The sequence below is a fragment of the Sardina pilchardus genome, chromosome 18 (genome assembly GCF_963854185.1).
Source record: "Sardina pilchardus chromosome 18, fSarPil1.1, whole genome shotgun sequence".
Lineage (NCBI taxonomy): Eukaryota > Metazoa > Chordata > Actinopteri > Clupeiformes > Clupeidae > Sardina > Sardina pilchardus.
Genome location: NC_085011.1, coordinates 25,355,418 through 25,367,434, shown reverse-complemented (window position 1 = coordinate 25,367,434; position 12,017 = coordinate 25,355,418). Strand labels below are relative to the sequence as shown.

Below are 12,017 nucleotides of genomic sequence, written 5' to 3'. Positions count from 1 at the left end.
ATGACAGGCCATTCCGGCACCAGACGGCCCTGTCTGTGCCAGCTGGCTGCAACTGAGCTAATCCCATTAGCATGATGCAAAGCAGAACCTGCACTACCTGAAAAAGGTTGTATGCGCAACCTTTCATGTGACATGGACATGGACATGGACATGAAAGTGACTGTGCTGTGCTCTCCCCTCCCAGTCATTAGGCTGCTCACAAATCCCCACACAGTCGGTCACTTTCCTGTGACCCAATCCGTCGTCCAGACTGGCAGGTCAGTCAGAGTCGTTAAATGCAGACAGTTGAGCAAGGATTATTTTAAAAACTGAAGGCAAAGACCAGAGACCCTATGATCCCTGGTACCGCTAAGGTTATCCTGTGTTAGGCCTTCTCTCCCAGATTACCTGCTGCGACTGTGAGCCTTCTCCACTACACTTCCTGAATTACACAGTGACTGTCTAATTATAGTGCCCAGATTACAGTAAGGGTCATTTATTATAGGCCCAAACAGTGACCGGAAGGTGGAATTTCTATGGACTCTATTTATATAACATCACTATCCCCCTCATCACTACTCTGTTACAACACAACCCCGAAGAAGATTCCTTCCCATTTTCTTATTAAGCCGTTTTTAGCATCGTCTTCAAATGACTCATTTCCTAAAATCAAACCGCCCAAAGTCAAGGCCTAAGTCCACTTGGACAATGCAGAGTGATGACAAAGATTTTAGTGACAGACACATAACTTTTGCTTACCCTCACACACACACAACGCACATATCTCTGTGTACAAATGAGTAGGCCTACACAAACAACACAAATAATATCTTAGAACAAATGAGTACCACTTCTTACACTTCTAGATTGTCCCTAATGTCCCTACATAACACAATTGTGAGCAGAACATACCAAAGCAAAGCTATGCAATAACACTATGATAAACATAACTAACGGTACCTTCAGGCGTTACAACAGACCAGTCAAAATTGACATGTACCAATTAACCCTGAACACACAAGAGTGAACTTTCAACCAACACCTCGAGCAGGCTGGAAAGAGAGACTCAACCACGAGCCCGAAAACGTGTGCAACAAGAAGATGTGGCTTTGAGCCACATGCAGTTTCTCCTGCACCATTATCAATCTTCTTCAAAGCCTACATACATACCGAGATGAAATACAAATGTTAAAACTGATTCAATGGTTGTGATGACATAAGCAGCTCCAATTAAAACAACCTCGCTCGGGCCACGTTCTGAGGAGTATTCAACATCAGCTGAAGTACGGACACAGGCTAGCATCACAGCACAGAACTTCTTATGAAATAACACACTATAGACACAATGACCTTATTTATTTATTTTTTAAAAGGCTAGTATCGTGCAGCTTGCCATACTATATACACTTAAAATGGCCAGAATTGCTAATGTCCCTGCAATTCTAGATCATGGATTGCCACCACCAGCCTACTTATCCCGTCGTTAAACATTAGCCTGCAATGACAGCTGAACTGACGTTAGCATGGTAGCATTAACCTGGCTCTTGACGAAGTTCATGGAGGGTATTTTCCACACAAACGACAAAGTATTAATGGGAGACAATATTGCCACGAGGCACAGGCCCAACCATCCTTCTAAAAGTCGCTTGCTAAGTTAGCAGAAGTGAGTTGCTAAAGCGGCTTGTCAGCCAGATAGCTAGCTAACGTTAGCCAACATGGATCCAACTGATTCAAGACCTAAGGAGAAAATATCATTTTAAAAAGGAATGTAGTTATAACGTCAGTCTCGCAGCTTCTACTCACCATGCGAGAAGTTGCCTTTTTCGTTTTTACAGTAGCCACAGCGATATCCATCATCTCCACCAAAATATTCTACAATACTGTACGAGCTACCTGCTGCCATGTTCCTAAATGGTCACAACTGACCAGCACCAGAGAGCAACCCGGCTATATTATGAGGGAACACCTCTTCTCACAAAACGAGAATGCTCAGTAGAGAATGACTGTGCTGTTTTCTAAAACAAATTACCTAATCATAGTTTACTAACCAAAAGTCGTCAACTGCGATTATACAATACAAAGATTCTACACAATTTAACAACTTTGTGCTGCTTGTGCACCCGCCAGCCAGCATGTTAGGTCCCTGGTACAGCTGCTTGCAACAGCTTTGCACAGGTGGTCCCATAGGTCACAATAGATGCGTTCAAGTTTGGTTCACAAAGTTTAGAATCTAGATCGAAGAAACCTTTAAGCCAAAGATTGTAGCCTAAAGCGTTCCACTCGGTATTTCCTTGAAACCATTGCCTTAAACCCCCACTTTAGCTGATGACGTAGAAAAAAACTCAAGCAAAAGTGCTATGCTGATTTCAGAATCCGCTTTGAGCATGCTCTTGAGGGTTCGCTTGACAAGCGTCTTGAAGGTGTTTTTCGAGAAGCTAGCATTCTGTAACCTGCACACGTCAGTATCCTATGCTTGTTACAAGCTCGTAGCCTACCCTTGCACAGCGCAGCACAAACACTTGCTAGCCTGTAACTTACCATAAGAAACTTTTCCACGAGAAACTCCGCAGTATCCACATCTATATCCAGACCTTGTACCTTTTATCTCTACAATAGTGTGCATCTGTAGGATTGGGTAGACAACTTTTCTCACGCACTCCCAACACACATACTAGTGCACTGCACTGACAGATCTCTCCACTAGTCATATAGGAAGATAGCATAGGCCTACTACTACGACGAGGGTTCACGTAAGCTAACACTCCATCTGCTTGGGACATATTGCCCATTCATGTTTTTTGGTATTTGGCAGACGCTTTGGTCCAAATCACTTACAGAAAGTCATGAGCCAATTTGCATTTTGAAAGTAGCCTAGTGGATATAGGACAGACATTAATAATTTGGCCGAAGGCACATAGAGCAGTAGCCTAGGCCTAATGCTTGTAGCCCGCAAAAAAAAATATTTAAAGAAATGCATGCATCATAGACATTCTGACATTCAGATAGGCTACATTATGCAAATGGAGGGGGGGGGGGGGGGTGTCTTAAACATTACAGTCAATTTTCAAAGTCTTCATAAGAACACCATATTAAAAGGCCATACATTACGTCACATATTGGAGTTTTCTTACCAGATCTTATATGGTATTAAATGGTTGTTACTCCAGGCCTATAATATAATTCCTCGTATAGTCTGTTATGCTGTTTTTCATATCGTTACGAGCACTTAACATTGTAATGCAATTCGTGGAAATATTTTAAATGTTGTTAAATGTAGGCATAGCATATTTCAGGTGTGCAGTTGTTTTGCCATGAATGAAGGAGGAGGTTGACAGAAGCTACATATTTCCGCAATACCCCTTTTCGACGACAGAGGGCTACCTTTTCTTACAAATTATGTTTTTTCTGCTATTTGACTGTCTCCATGAGTTTCCCACCAAAGTTTGTTACGTCGATTTAAAAAAAATGCAGTTTGCTATAAAATAAAATATAAATTAGTGTCACGCACTAATCCAAACTGCTCTGGCATATGCTACTGTATGAAGTCCAAATCAATGTCAGGAGAGAAGTCCATGTCAGGAGAAAAGTCCATGCCAGGAGTGAAATTTGGAAGTGTTAGGAAAACCAAGGATAAACTTTGCACAAAATAGGTAGCCTACCACGAACGTCATAGGTGTTGTGTCAGATGTTTAAAACTGCATTGGAATCTGTTTGATATTAGAAAGCATGATGGTCAGCATATCAGAATAAAAAGTTGAAGCAACAGATTTTCCTTTTTCCAAAGAGCATTTAAGGATGCAGTCAGATAGCTTTTTCAGATTCAAACAGTGTCAACGTCTGAGGTCGCTTCGTTTGCTGGCAGTCCTAATAAAAGTCATGAGCGCATATGAGGGTGGATCATTGGGGGTTGCCAGTTGCTGATGGAAAATAACGCCTTTGCCTCCACCCTGGCTTCACTTACATCCGGGGAAAGTGTAGCGTCACCCACTGACATCTCCAAGAATCGGTGGACAGTGGTGGTGAGGGAAACGAGGACAGTGCTGACCAGGATAAAAAGAAAGGGCATTTTGCTGAATAAGACCTGTTTTAATGGTATTAGTGTGCATCGGAGTCAATAAAGACTGGAGAGTTAGGGACCTGGAAAAAAAACTTGGAAAAGATTACGAAGGAACTCAATTCTTTGGGAAGTGTGACGTGACGGGCAGTGTCAGTTTGCGCTGTCACAACTCGCGGAGAACTGAGGTTAGCTAGCAAGTGGGCTAGCTAGCCAGCTAGCTTAGTTGTTAAAAAGGACTGTTCTATTTTGAATTGCGGTCACTGCGCTAAAGGGGACACGAGCGACTTGTCCCCCATGTTGATTGAATACTAACACAAGGTAAGGATTATATTTTAAATTGCCATTACATGCCATGCTGCTTGAATAATTACAGCTAATAGTTAGCCAGGTAGCTATCAATAAGCCAGATAACGTTAGTTGGTTTCAAGGGTGGCTAACCAGCTAGCTGGCTTGGTGGATGGCAAATTATCCCATGGACGTTAGCTAGCTAGCTCTTTGACTAGCTGGCATTGTGATTACCCCTGCTTTGGGCTAACATCAGCACACTTCGATATGGGCTGTTTTGTTTGGTGTTTCATTGAGAATTTGTTTAGAATTGACCATAAATGTACAAAGGGCAAGTTAGAAAAAGTTTTCAATGGTAGCCGGGAGCCCGTTAGGATTGTTAACTCTATCGCTACGGTAACTATATTTAGCAAGCCATTAACGTTAGCTACACCAAGGTACTGTAGGAGATACTTCACTACCCAGAAAGGGCTGTCCGTTTTTAGGTGTCCATGAACAACAGCCTGACTGCTTTGTATTCAGTGAACATAATCAAAAGATTTTCACCTGACATAGTTTGTTGATAGCTCGTCTATCAAACAGTGACCGGTAACCTTAAGCTTACGACAGCAGATAAAAGTAGTCATCAAAATCATATTAACTGACTTGCTGGTCGCCAGTTAGATCTCGGAAGAAGTGAATGTGTGCAACACTGTTCAATTAAGTGAATAATAAACCATTCAGTATGATAACATTGCCATTGGCTGTGATTGGCTGACTCGACTTATTCACGTTAGGTCATATCCATACTCTATCTATTAAGTGTGCTTAGCCTGGACCTAATCGTAAATCACAATGGAAAGTAAGTGATGTACTGGTATACATCCAGACTATACTTGAGAGGAAATGCATGCAGAAGAGTTTTGAGTAAACATTTGTAGAAATATGTGGTATGCCTATCTAACGAATTCCTCTAGCAAGTAGAGGTACCCATTCATACATTTGTCTACTTTTGTTCATGCGATTACATGGTCTAATTTACTTCAAATGGTCATGAATGAGAGACCATGACTTTTAAGCAAAAACATAAGTTCCTTACTTCGCAGTTTTTCTGAAAAGTACAAATGTCTTGTCTACTTTTTTCCATCTTGTAAAGAAGCCAGACCATTGAGTCACACATATGCCCCTCCTCACTGGAGTTGGGTGGGTTTGCGCTTTGCTCCATGCCTGTAATATTTTTCCGGTTTGTCACATTGTGTAAAGCTTTGGTGACAAGCCCTTGGCATTAACCAGCAGTCCAGTGCCACCATTGTGCTTATCCTGTGCACACATACATCCCAGGCAGCCATGACTAAGGCTGTCTACTTTTTCTTTTCTTTTTTTTATCAGCTTGACTCCTTTTCTGTTGAGTGTTACCTCCACCGTCTAACCCTGAAATTAACTGAAAATTGTTTTGCTTATCTTGGGTTGTATGCTTTACTGAACTGATTCATCATTGTAGATGTGCCATTGTACTGCTGGCCAAAGTCTACCTTTGTGCCAGGGTAGTGGGTTATTCAGCGAGAGACTTATTCCTATCAGAGACTTTCTAATGACACAGAACTCCAAAAATCCTCTATAAAAAACGCATGGAGTTAGTTATACAATATGACAGCTGTCTACACATACTGAGCCCCTTCGAGTCTAAAAGTCAACATGTGAATACATGGTGCCAATCGTGTGTTATGATCTTGCGGCTGGTGAGAGGTTGGTGATGTGAAGCCTTGCACACGCTCAGTCCTGCTCGGTATAGATGCCCAATAAGTGTCCAAAGTGCATTGCAATATGGCCACCAAGTGAGGGGACTTGCCTAAAAGGACTGGCTCTATATGCCAACATTGGCAAGCATGTCGTAGATTGCTTCAGCCTGCTGTGTGTCATACTGTAACACATGGAAGTAGTTGTGGATGACTGTGTACTTAAAAATGAAAAATAGATTGCACCATTGCTTTGTTCATCAAGCATGTTGTATTACTGCATGGAACTGAACTGACTCTGTTCTGTTTTGTCCACCTCTGTCCATCTGTTCTCTCCAGGAGGTATAGCACTACAAACGTCGACCATTCTCTCTCCCGAGAGCACTTCAGAGTTGCTGGTGGGGCCGGTGAGGACATGGGGACACCAGGACGAAAACGAGCCCCTATCAAGGACCGCTTCTCAGCTGAGGATGAGGCGTTGAGTAGCATAGCCCGAGAGGTATGTGTGGCCCCTCTCTCTGTTTCGTCTCTCTTTCAGCTTTATTGACCTGCTCTCCATCTCCTACTTCCTTTTCTATATTTCAAAAGTCATTGTGTTTCTTTACAGTTCCTCACACCACACTTATTTGCACTTTCATCTTCCCCCCTCCATTCCCTCCCTTCCTCTCTTGTGCACCTGACACAGTCGTGACCTGGATTAATTAGCAAGGTGAAAGACTATCATGTATTTGCTGGGAGATGTTGCAAGTTGGTTAGAAAATAGTCTAAATGTTTTGACTTTTTTTTTTTTTTTTTTTTTGCTGCTTAATGATTTAGGCAAATGTATTACAGATGGTAAATCCACATGCGTGCATAGAGCTGTAATCTCCAGATGTTGTGCCCTAGATTATTTGAAGCCAATCGCAGGTCACATCATGCAAAAGTATGTCTAATGTTTAACCTTCTAGTTTTTTTTCTGTCTGATATAATTTACAAATGTTACAAGTGAACTTAGACAGTAGGACTTATCAGACATGACCAGCTATCACATGGATGAACAGGATTTAGTATGGTGTCAGAAAGAGAGAGGGTTGCTTGGATCCTCTCTGTAATATGCCAGGGTAGGCCAGCTTTGCCCAATAGACTGCTTAGTCTCATCTGTTTTCATTTGATGTCAGATGGTTTTGAGGAAATTTTGCCCAAGAACATTTGCAAGAAAACATTTGTTGTCTGTTGTGTCTGAAAAGATCATGCTTAATTAACTCTGCATGTTGTGATTCTTTTTTAGAACCTCAGTTGAATAGTCTGGAAAATGTATATCTAGAGGACTTGATTTGATTAGAAATAATGTAAAAGTTGATGAATCGATTTGGCAAAAATAAGTAGGGGTTTTGGACCCTTATCAGTTTCAGTATATGGCGTCATAGTCCTGGTTGGCTAGGAAGTGATGTCATTATTTTTGAAGAATTTCAATGCCATAAAATATAAAGTGTTGAGTCGATGTTGGTGAGGCAGCTTTGCCACAAAACGGCCCTGTGGGGCATGAAGCAACACATGTTTGCGCATAGCACTGTTTAGTTAGCACTCTGCTTGCTATGCAGCCGAGCCAGTTCCGCTGGTCCAGTCTAATCTATGTGGCAGGCACCGGCTCCTATGCTAGAGACACGGCAGCAGGGAGAAGAGGCCGAGCTAGTAGTGACATGTCTCTGGAGTTGGAGTTCCTGCTGCTCAGCAGGATAGGCTGTCACTTGGGGAAACCCATCTCCCATAGCCATTGCTGCAGTCAACCAAATTGGTATTTATAGATTAAGCATGGTACACTCATGTATTTTATCTTGGTACGCCTCATTGAAATTGTTTGGTCACTATGGGATCTATGAGATGTTCAGTGAATCTTAATAGTCTTGTCATTTATGCGGCTTTTCTATATATTTGTTGGTTTATTTATTTGTTTATTTCCGTATGCATTACTTTAAGTAAGCTTCTCTGTGCTTGTTGAAGTACAGTATGTCCAGTATGGGTGGGTAGTGAGTGCGTAATGGAGGCAGTAGATTTCCACCTCACCTGGACTCTGTGCAGTGCATGTCTCAACAGGCAGGCTGCAGAGTGAAATGTGAAGACATACCTGAGCGCTCAGCGCACTGCGCACGGCTGGCCTGTAATGCAATTCAGGCCTGTGATGGTAATGTAGAGTGAGTTTAATGCAATGCACTTAAGCTTACTTGGCAGATGTCCTCCTAGACATTTCGCGCTGGCCGGCCGCGCTTAATTTATTTATTCTCATGAAAATCGTTGCGCTAACCGGAGGTCACCCTCTGAGAGAGTCGTGTTGAATAAATCCATCCACGGGGGGTGAATGGCTGCATTGTTGCTGCACACGTCAGGGGTGTGGAGCACAGAGTCATTGTGGTGCCGTAAGCGGACTCCGTTGAGGAAACTGGAGAATGCTGTTTCCCATAGATACAGGCATCATAATGAGCCCTCACAGCCCAATCCTGCCAGTGAAATGGTGGAAGTGATGCATAACAGCAGCTGAACCAAGTCTCCTTCAAAAGAGAAGATGGATTGATGATGTTATATTGGCATGCATTTTAAACTCGAGACTTGCACTTGAGAATGTTGAACAATGTTGAACAGCATCAAAACTTTTGCAACATTGTTAATGTTTGCTTTGCCAAAAATCTCAATATTAGAAAATACTGTTTCATATTTTCCTAGGAGCAATGCCTCATGATATGAACCTTTCTGAGTAACAAGTAAGGAGGATAATGTTTTAGGCAGTGGTAGAATAGTGGCTAAGGAGCTTGGCTAGCATGCAGTAATTAGCCTGAAAAGTTGTGGGTTCAATTCCCGGCTTCCACTGTTGTGCCCTTGACAAGGGACCTAACCTCAAATTTCTCTGGCGACAGTGGCCCTTGTAATATAATTGACATATGGAAGTTTCTTAGGATAAAAGCGTCTTCTAAATGAGTAAATGTAAATTAATAAATTGCTGTGCCAGACCGTACTAATCGTGACCCGTAAATGAAACCGTATGAATCAGTCCCCCCTCCACCATCGACTCATGCAAAGCATGCATGGATGCTTGAGTCATCTGACCAGCCCTGGTTAAGACCACCATTAATCATGGTGTTTATGTGATAAGGCAGCAAATAGCTGGTCAATAAACTACACATGTGCGGCAGTGGAACTGACTAATGAATAACATTCTGCAAGTGACTGGACACTAACACTGGTGCTTTCAAACCTTTTTACCTCCGCCGAGGTTACTGTATGTTTTCATCAGGGTTTGTTTGTTTGTCTGTTTGTTTGTTTGTTTGTTTGTTAACAAGATAACTCAAAGTTATGGATGGATTTCGATGACATTTTCAGGGAAGGTGAATGACTGAAATGAAGGTCTGGATGCAGGAGGCGGTTATGTACAGTATTCGCTTGGCGGAGCTTTGCGCTCTCAGTGCTTTTCTAGTTTCTAAGTAATATGCAGGTGTGCTAAAAAAAAACAAGGCATGCATAGCATGACTTCCTTAGAACTGATTCAAAACTGAAGACTCGGAGCTTATAGGTATAGTGACTTATAGCAACTATGTTATTAACGTTTTTACAAGTGTGAGGATGGTGCAAGAAGTGGGCTAGGCTAATTGCTACAGGTTTCAACGTGGTTGAACACATTGCACATAAGTTGGCCAAGATCCGGTTAAGGCCATAGTTTTCATCTCATGCTGGTAGCGAGTCAGCTCATATATTGGAGTATGATCCCCAGTGTATACCTGCATGATTTGGAGTGATATGGATATGAGTGCAGTTATTTTCAGATGTAGACTACAGTGGCAGTTTAGCTAAGTCTGTCTCAACTCAGCTTCTGGACAACATATTCATAGCTGTTAAAATTGGCTTATGTCACCAAGAATTGTATGTCTTTCCAGAGATGGCAACCTTATGTTCTGTGAATGAATGGCTTTGGGGTTTTGTAAAAAGTTGTGTCCCCCCCTAACACGTTGGTCTACTGATGAGCTCAGAAGCTTTAGATTATTGTGTTTTTTTCCCGCTCATGGCCAGTCATGTGCATAGCTGCATGCCGCTGTTTTGTTGCATTCTCTTCTGGATGCTGCACCATTTCATTTGTAAGGTGAGCGGCATGCAGTGTGCGAGTGGTGGTGATGTGTCCAGGTCAAATTGCAGCCGATCACGGGAGTAGAGACGCACCAGCAGGCAATACTGATGCAGTGATGTGGGTAAACAAACACAGTTGTCCATAAACAAGAGGTCTGACTCCTGTCCAACCATCAGACTAGTTCCTCCCGTCATCCTGCCCCTTATGATGGACCTCTTTGCCGGACAAGTGATGATAACGGTCTCATAGTTGTGTTAATTGCAATGATGGCAAATACTTAGCCTACATCTCCTTCAGCTCGAGGTAGATTATTTAGACCTGTAGTAGACAAGTATGAGTGAAAGTCAGTCCTACAACTTATTCTGATAGTCGAGTTCAGTTCTAGACTGGTTTCACATTTGCTGGCAGTGTTTCAAAAATAGGGCGGGGTAGGAGGGGGGCATGTTTATGGTTGGCACAATAACATGTTGACCACAACACAGAGATGTGTGATAGGCCTGGATATTGCCACAGTGTTCTAGCAGGTGTCAAGAAAGGGCAGAAGCAAGCAGAATCTGCGCTGAAAGCCAGGCTCAGTGCAGAGGGTCCAAAGTAGGAAGTTCTCCGCCTCCCTGGCTCTCCACCCTATGTGCAACCAGCATAGTCATGTTTGATAGTGTTGGTTAACCACAGTGCACCTTGGTCTACAGTGGCCTACTCTGACACAGGAGTGTTTTTGAATAATAAGTTGTTGCTATGGCTACAATTTACATTTGGCCTTCTTGAGATAACTGTAGGTAGATGGCAGGTTGTTGACTCGTTCCTTTTTTTTTATTATTCCTTCTGAAGTTCAAAGGGCCGCAAAGATAAGGCCACAGACAAAAAGAATGAATACGCCACTGATTGCTATGAGTATGCATTTTTATTGAGTTTGACAATGTGTTGAATTCTCTAAATGTCTTTGTGGTTCTCTATTCTGCAATTTGCTGTGTGTTTGTGTGTGTCAATATTGTATTAGGTCATCTAATAGGTTAAGTTTCAAAACAGGAGCGTCTATGTCTTGTTGTTGGCATGCTCATATCTTGGCTAGTCCTCTTGACCCAGTATGTGTCCAATTTCCTCATCCTATAGGTAGTGGGGAGTCTAAGGTATGGCCTATCCTAAGCTATGGACTATCTTAAGTTAACTTTACTCTTAAACGTGTAGTTGTTAAAATACTTAGATAGAGTTGACTATGTGTTAAGGAAATATCTAACACATACAGTAAAGGAGATTATGTGTGTGTCTGTGTGCGTGTGTGTGCGTGCGCACGAGAAGGGATGGTGCTCACCAGTAGCACTGCTCAGATTACAACCCCGTTCCACTCCTGATGAGAACTGGGGGCTGGTGGGGGGATGGACAGGCGTGTGTGTGTGTGTGTGTGTGTGTGTGTGTGTATGGGGGTGATGGGCTATAGATAGAGACACAGACCTCAGCTGCGCCACTCTGCCTCCCAGGTCAGCCTCCCTGTCAGACAGAGGAACAGGTGTGCCGTACAGAGGCCAGGCTTCACACTCTCAAATGTGTGGACACACGAAAACGCAGACAGAAACACACACACATACACACACACACTCGTGCGCATGCTTACATTGACACACATACTGTAATACTGACACACTTTTGCAGTACCTGTGAACATTAACTTGGACAGATGTATCCACTCAAATCACGCGCTAACCCAGACAGACAAACGCTTACAAAACACACAGCTGCACAAACACAAACACAAATATGTACACACGCACGTCGCACACAGTCACATTTACTCATGCATGAAAAACGAGAAATCCTTGCACTAACGAAAAAAGCAAACCTCTCTGTTGCAAGTCACTTCCTTGAGCACTTCCCTGTCCACTTTCAGAATCTGAAG

At 42.7% G+C, this 12,017-nt stretch overlaps 2 protein-coding genes across 13 annotated transcripts in view; one reads left to right on the top strand and one right to left on the bottom strand.

Annotated features, from left to right (window-relative positions):
* LOC134064325 (arginyl-tRNA--protein transferase 1) overlaps window positions 1-2,682 on the bottom strand; it is a 95,122-nt gene extending 92,440 nt beyond the window's left edge. For 2 of the 4 annotated variants that reach the window (XM_062520234.1, XM_062520237.1), the window contains exon 1: window positions 1,783-2,010. In XM_062520234.1, the coding sequence (XP_062376218.1) occupies window positions 1,783-1,882 (100 nt within the window). In that variant the 5' untranslated portion in view covers window positions 1,883-2,010. Of the gene's footprint in view, window positions 1-1,782; window positions 2,012-2,517 lie in introns of those variants that run through there. The other 2 variants (XM_062520236.1, XM_062520235.1) reach the window with 2 other exon arrangements.
* A 1,272-nt stretch (window positions 2,683-3,954) lies between these two features.
* The window catches only part of lrrfip2 (leucine rich repeat (in FLII) interacting protein 2), a 36,619-nt gene continuing 28,556 nt past the window's right edge, over window positions 3,955-12,017 (top strand). For 4 of the 9 annotated variants that reach the window (XM_062520227.1, XM_062520225.1, XM_062520226.1 and 1 more), the window contains exons 1-2: window positions 3,955-4,354; window positions 6,376-6,535. In XM_062520227.1, coding sequence (XP_062376211.1) covers window positions 6,452-6,535 — 84 coding nt within the window. In that variant the 5' untranslated portion in view covers window positions 3,955-4,354; window positions 6,376-6,451. The remainder of the gene's footprint in view (window positions 4,355-6,375; window positions 6,536-12,017) is intronic. The other 5 variants (XM_062520232.1, XM_062520230.1, XM_062520231.1 and 2 more) reach the window with 2 other exon arrangements.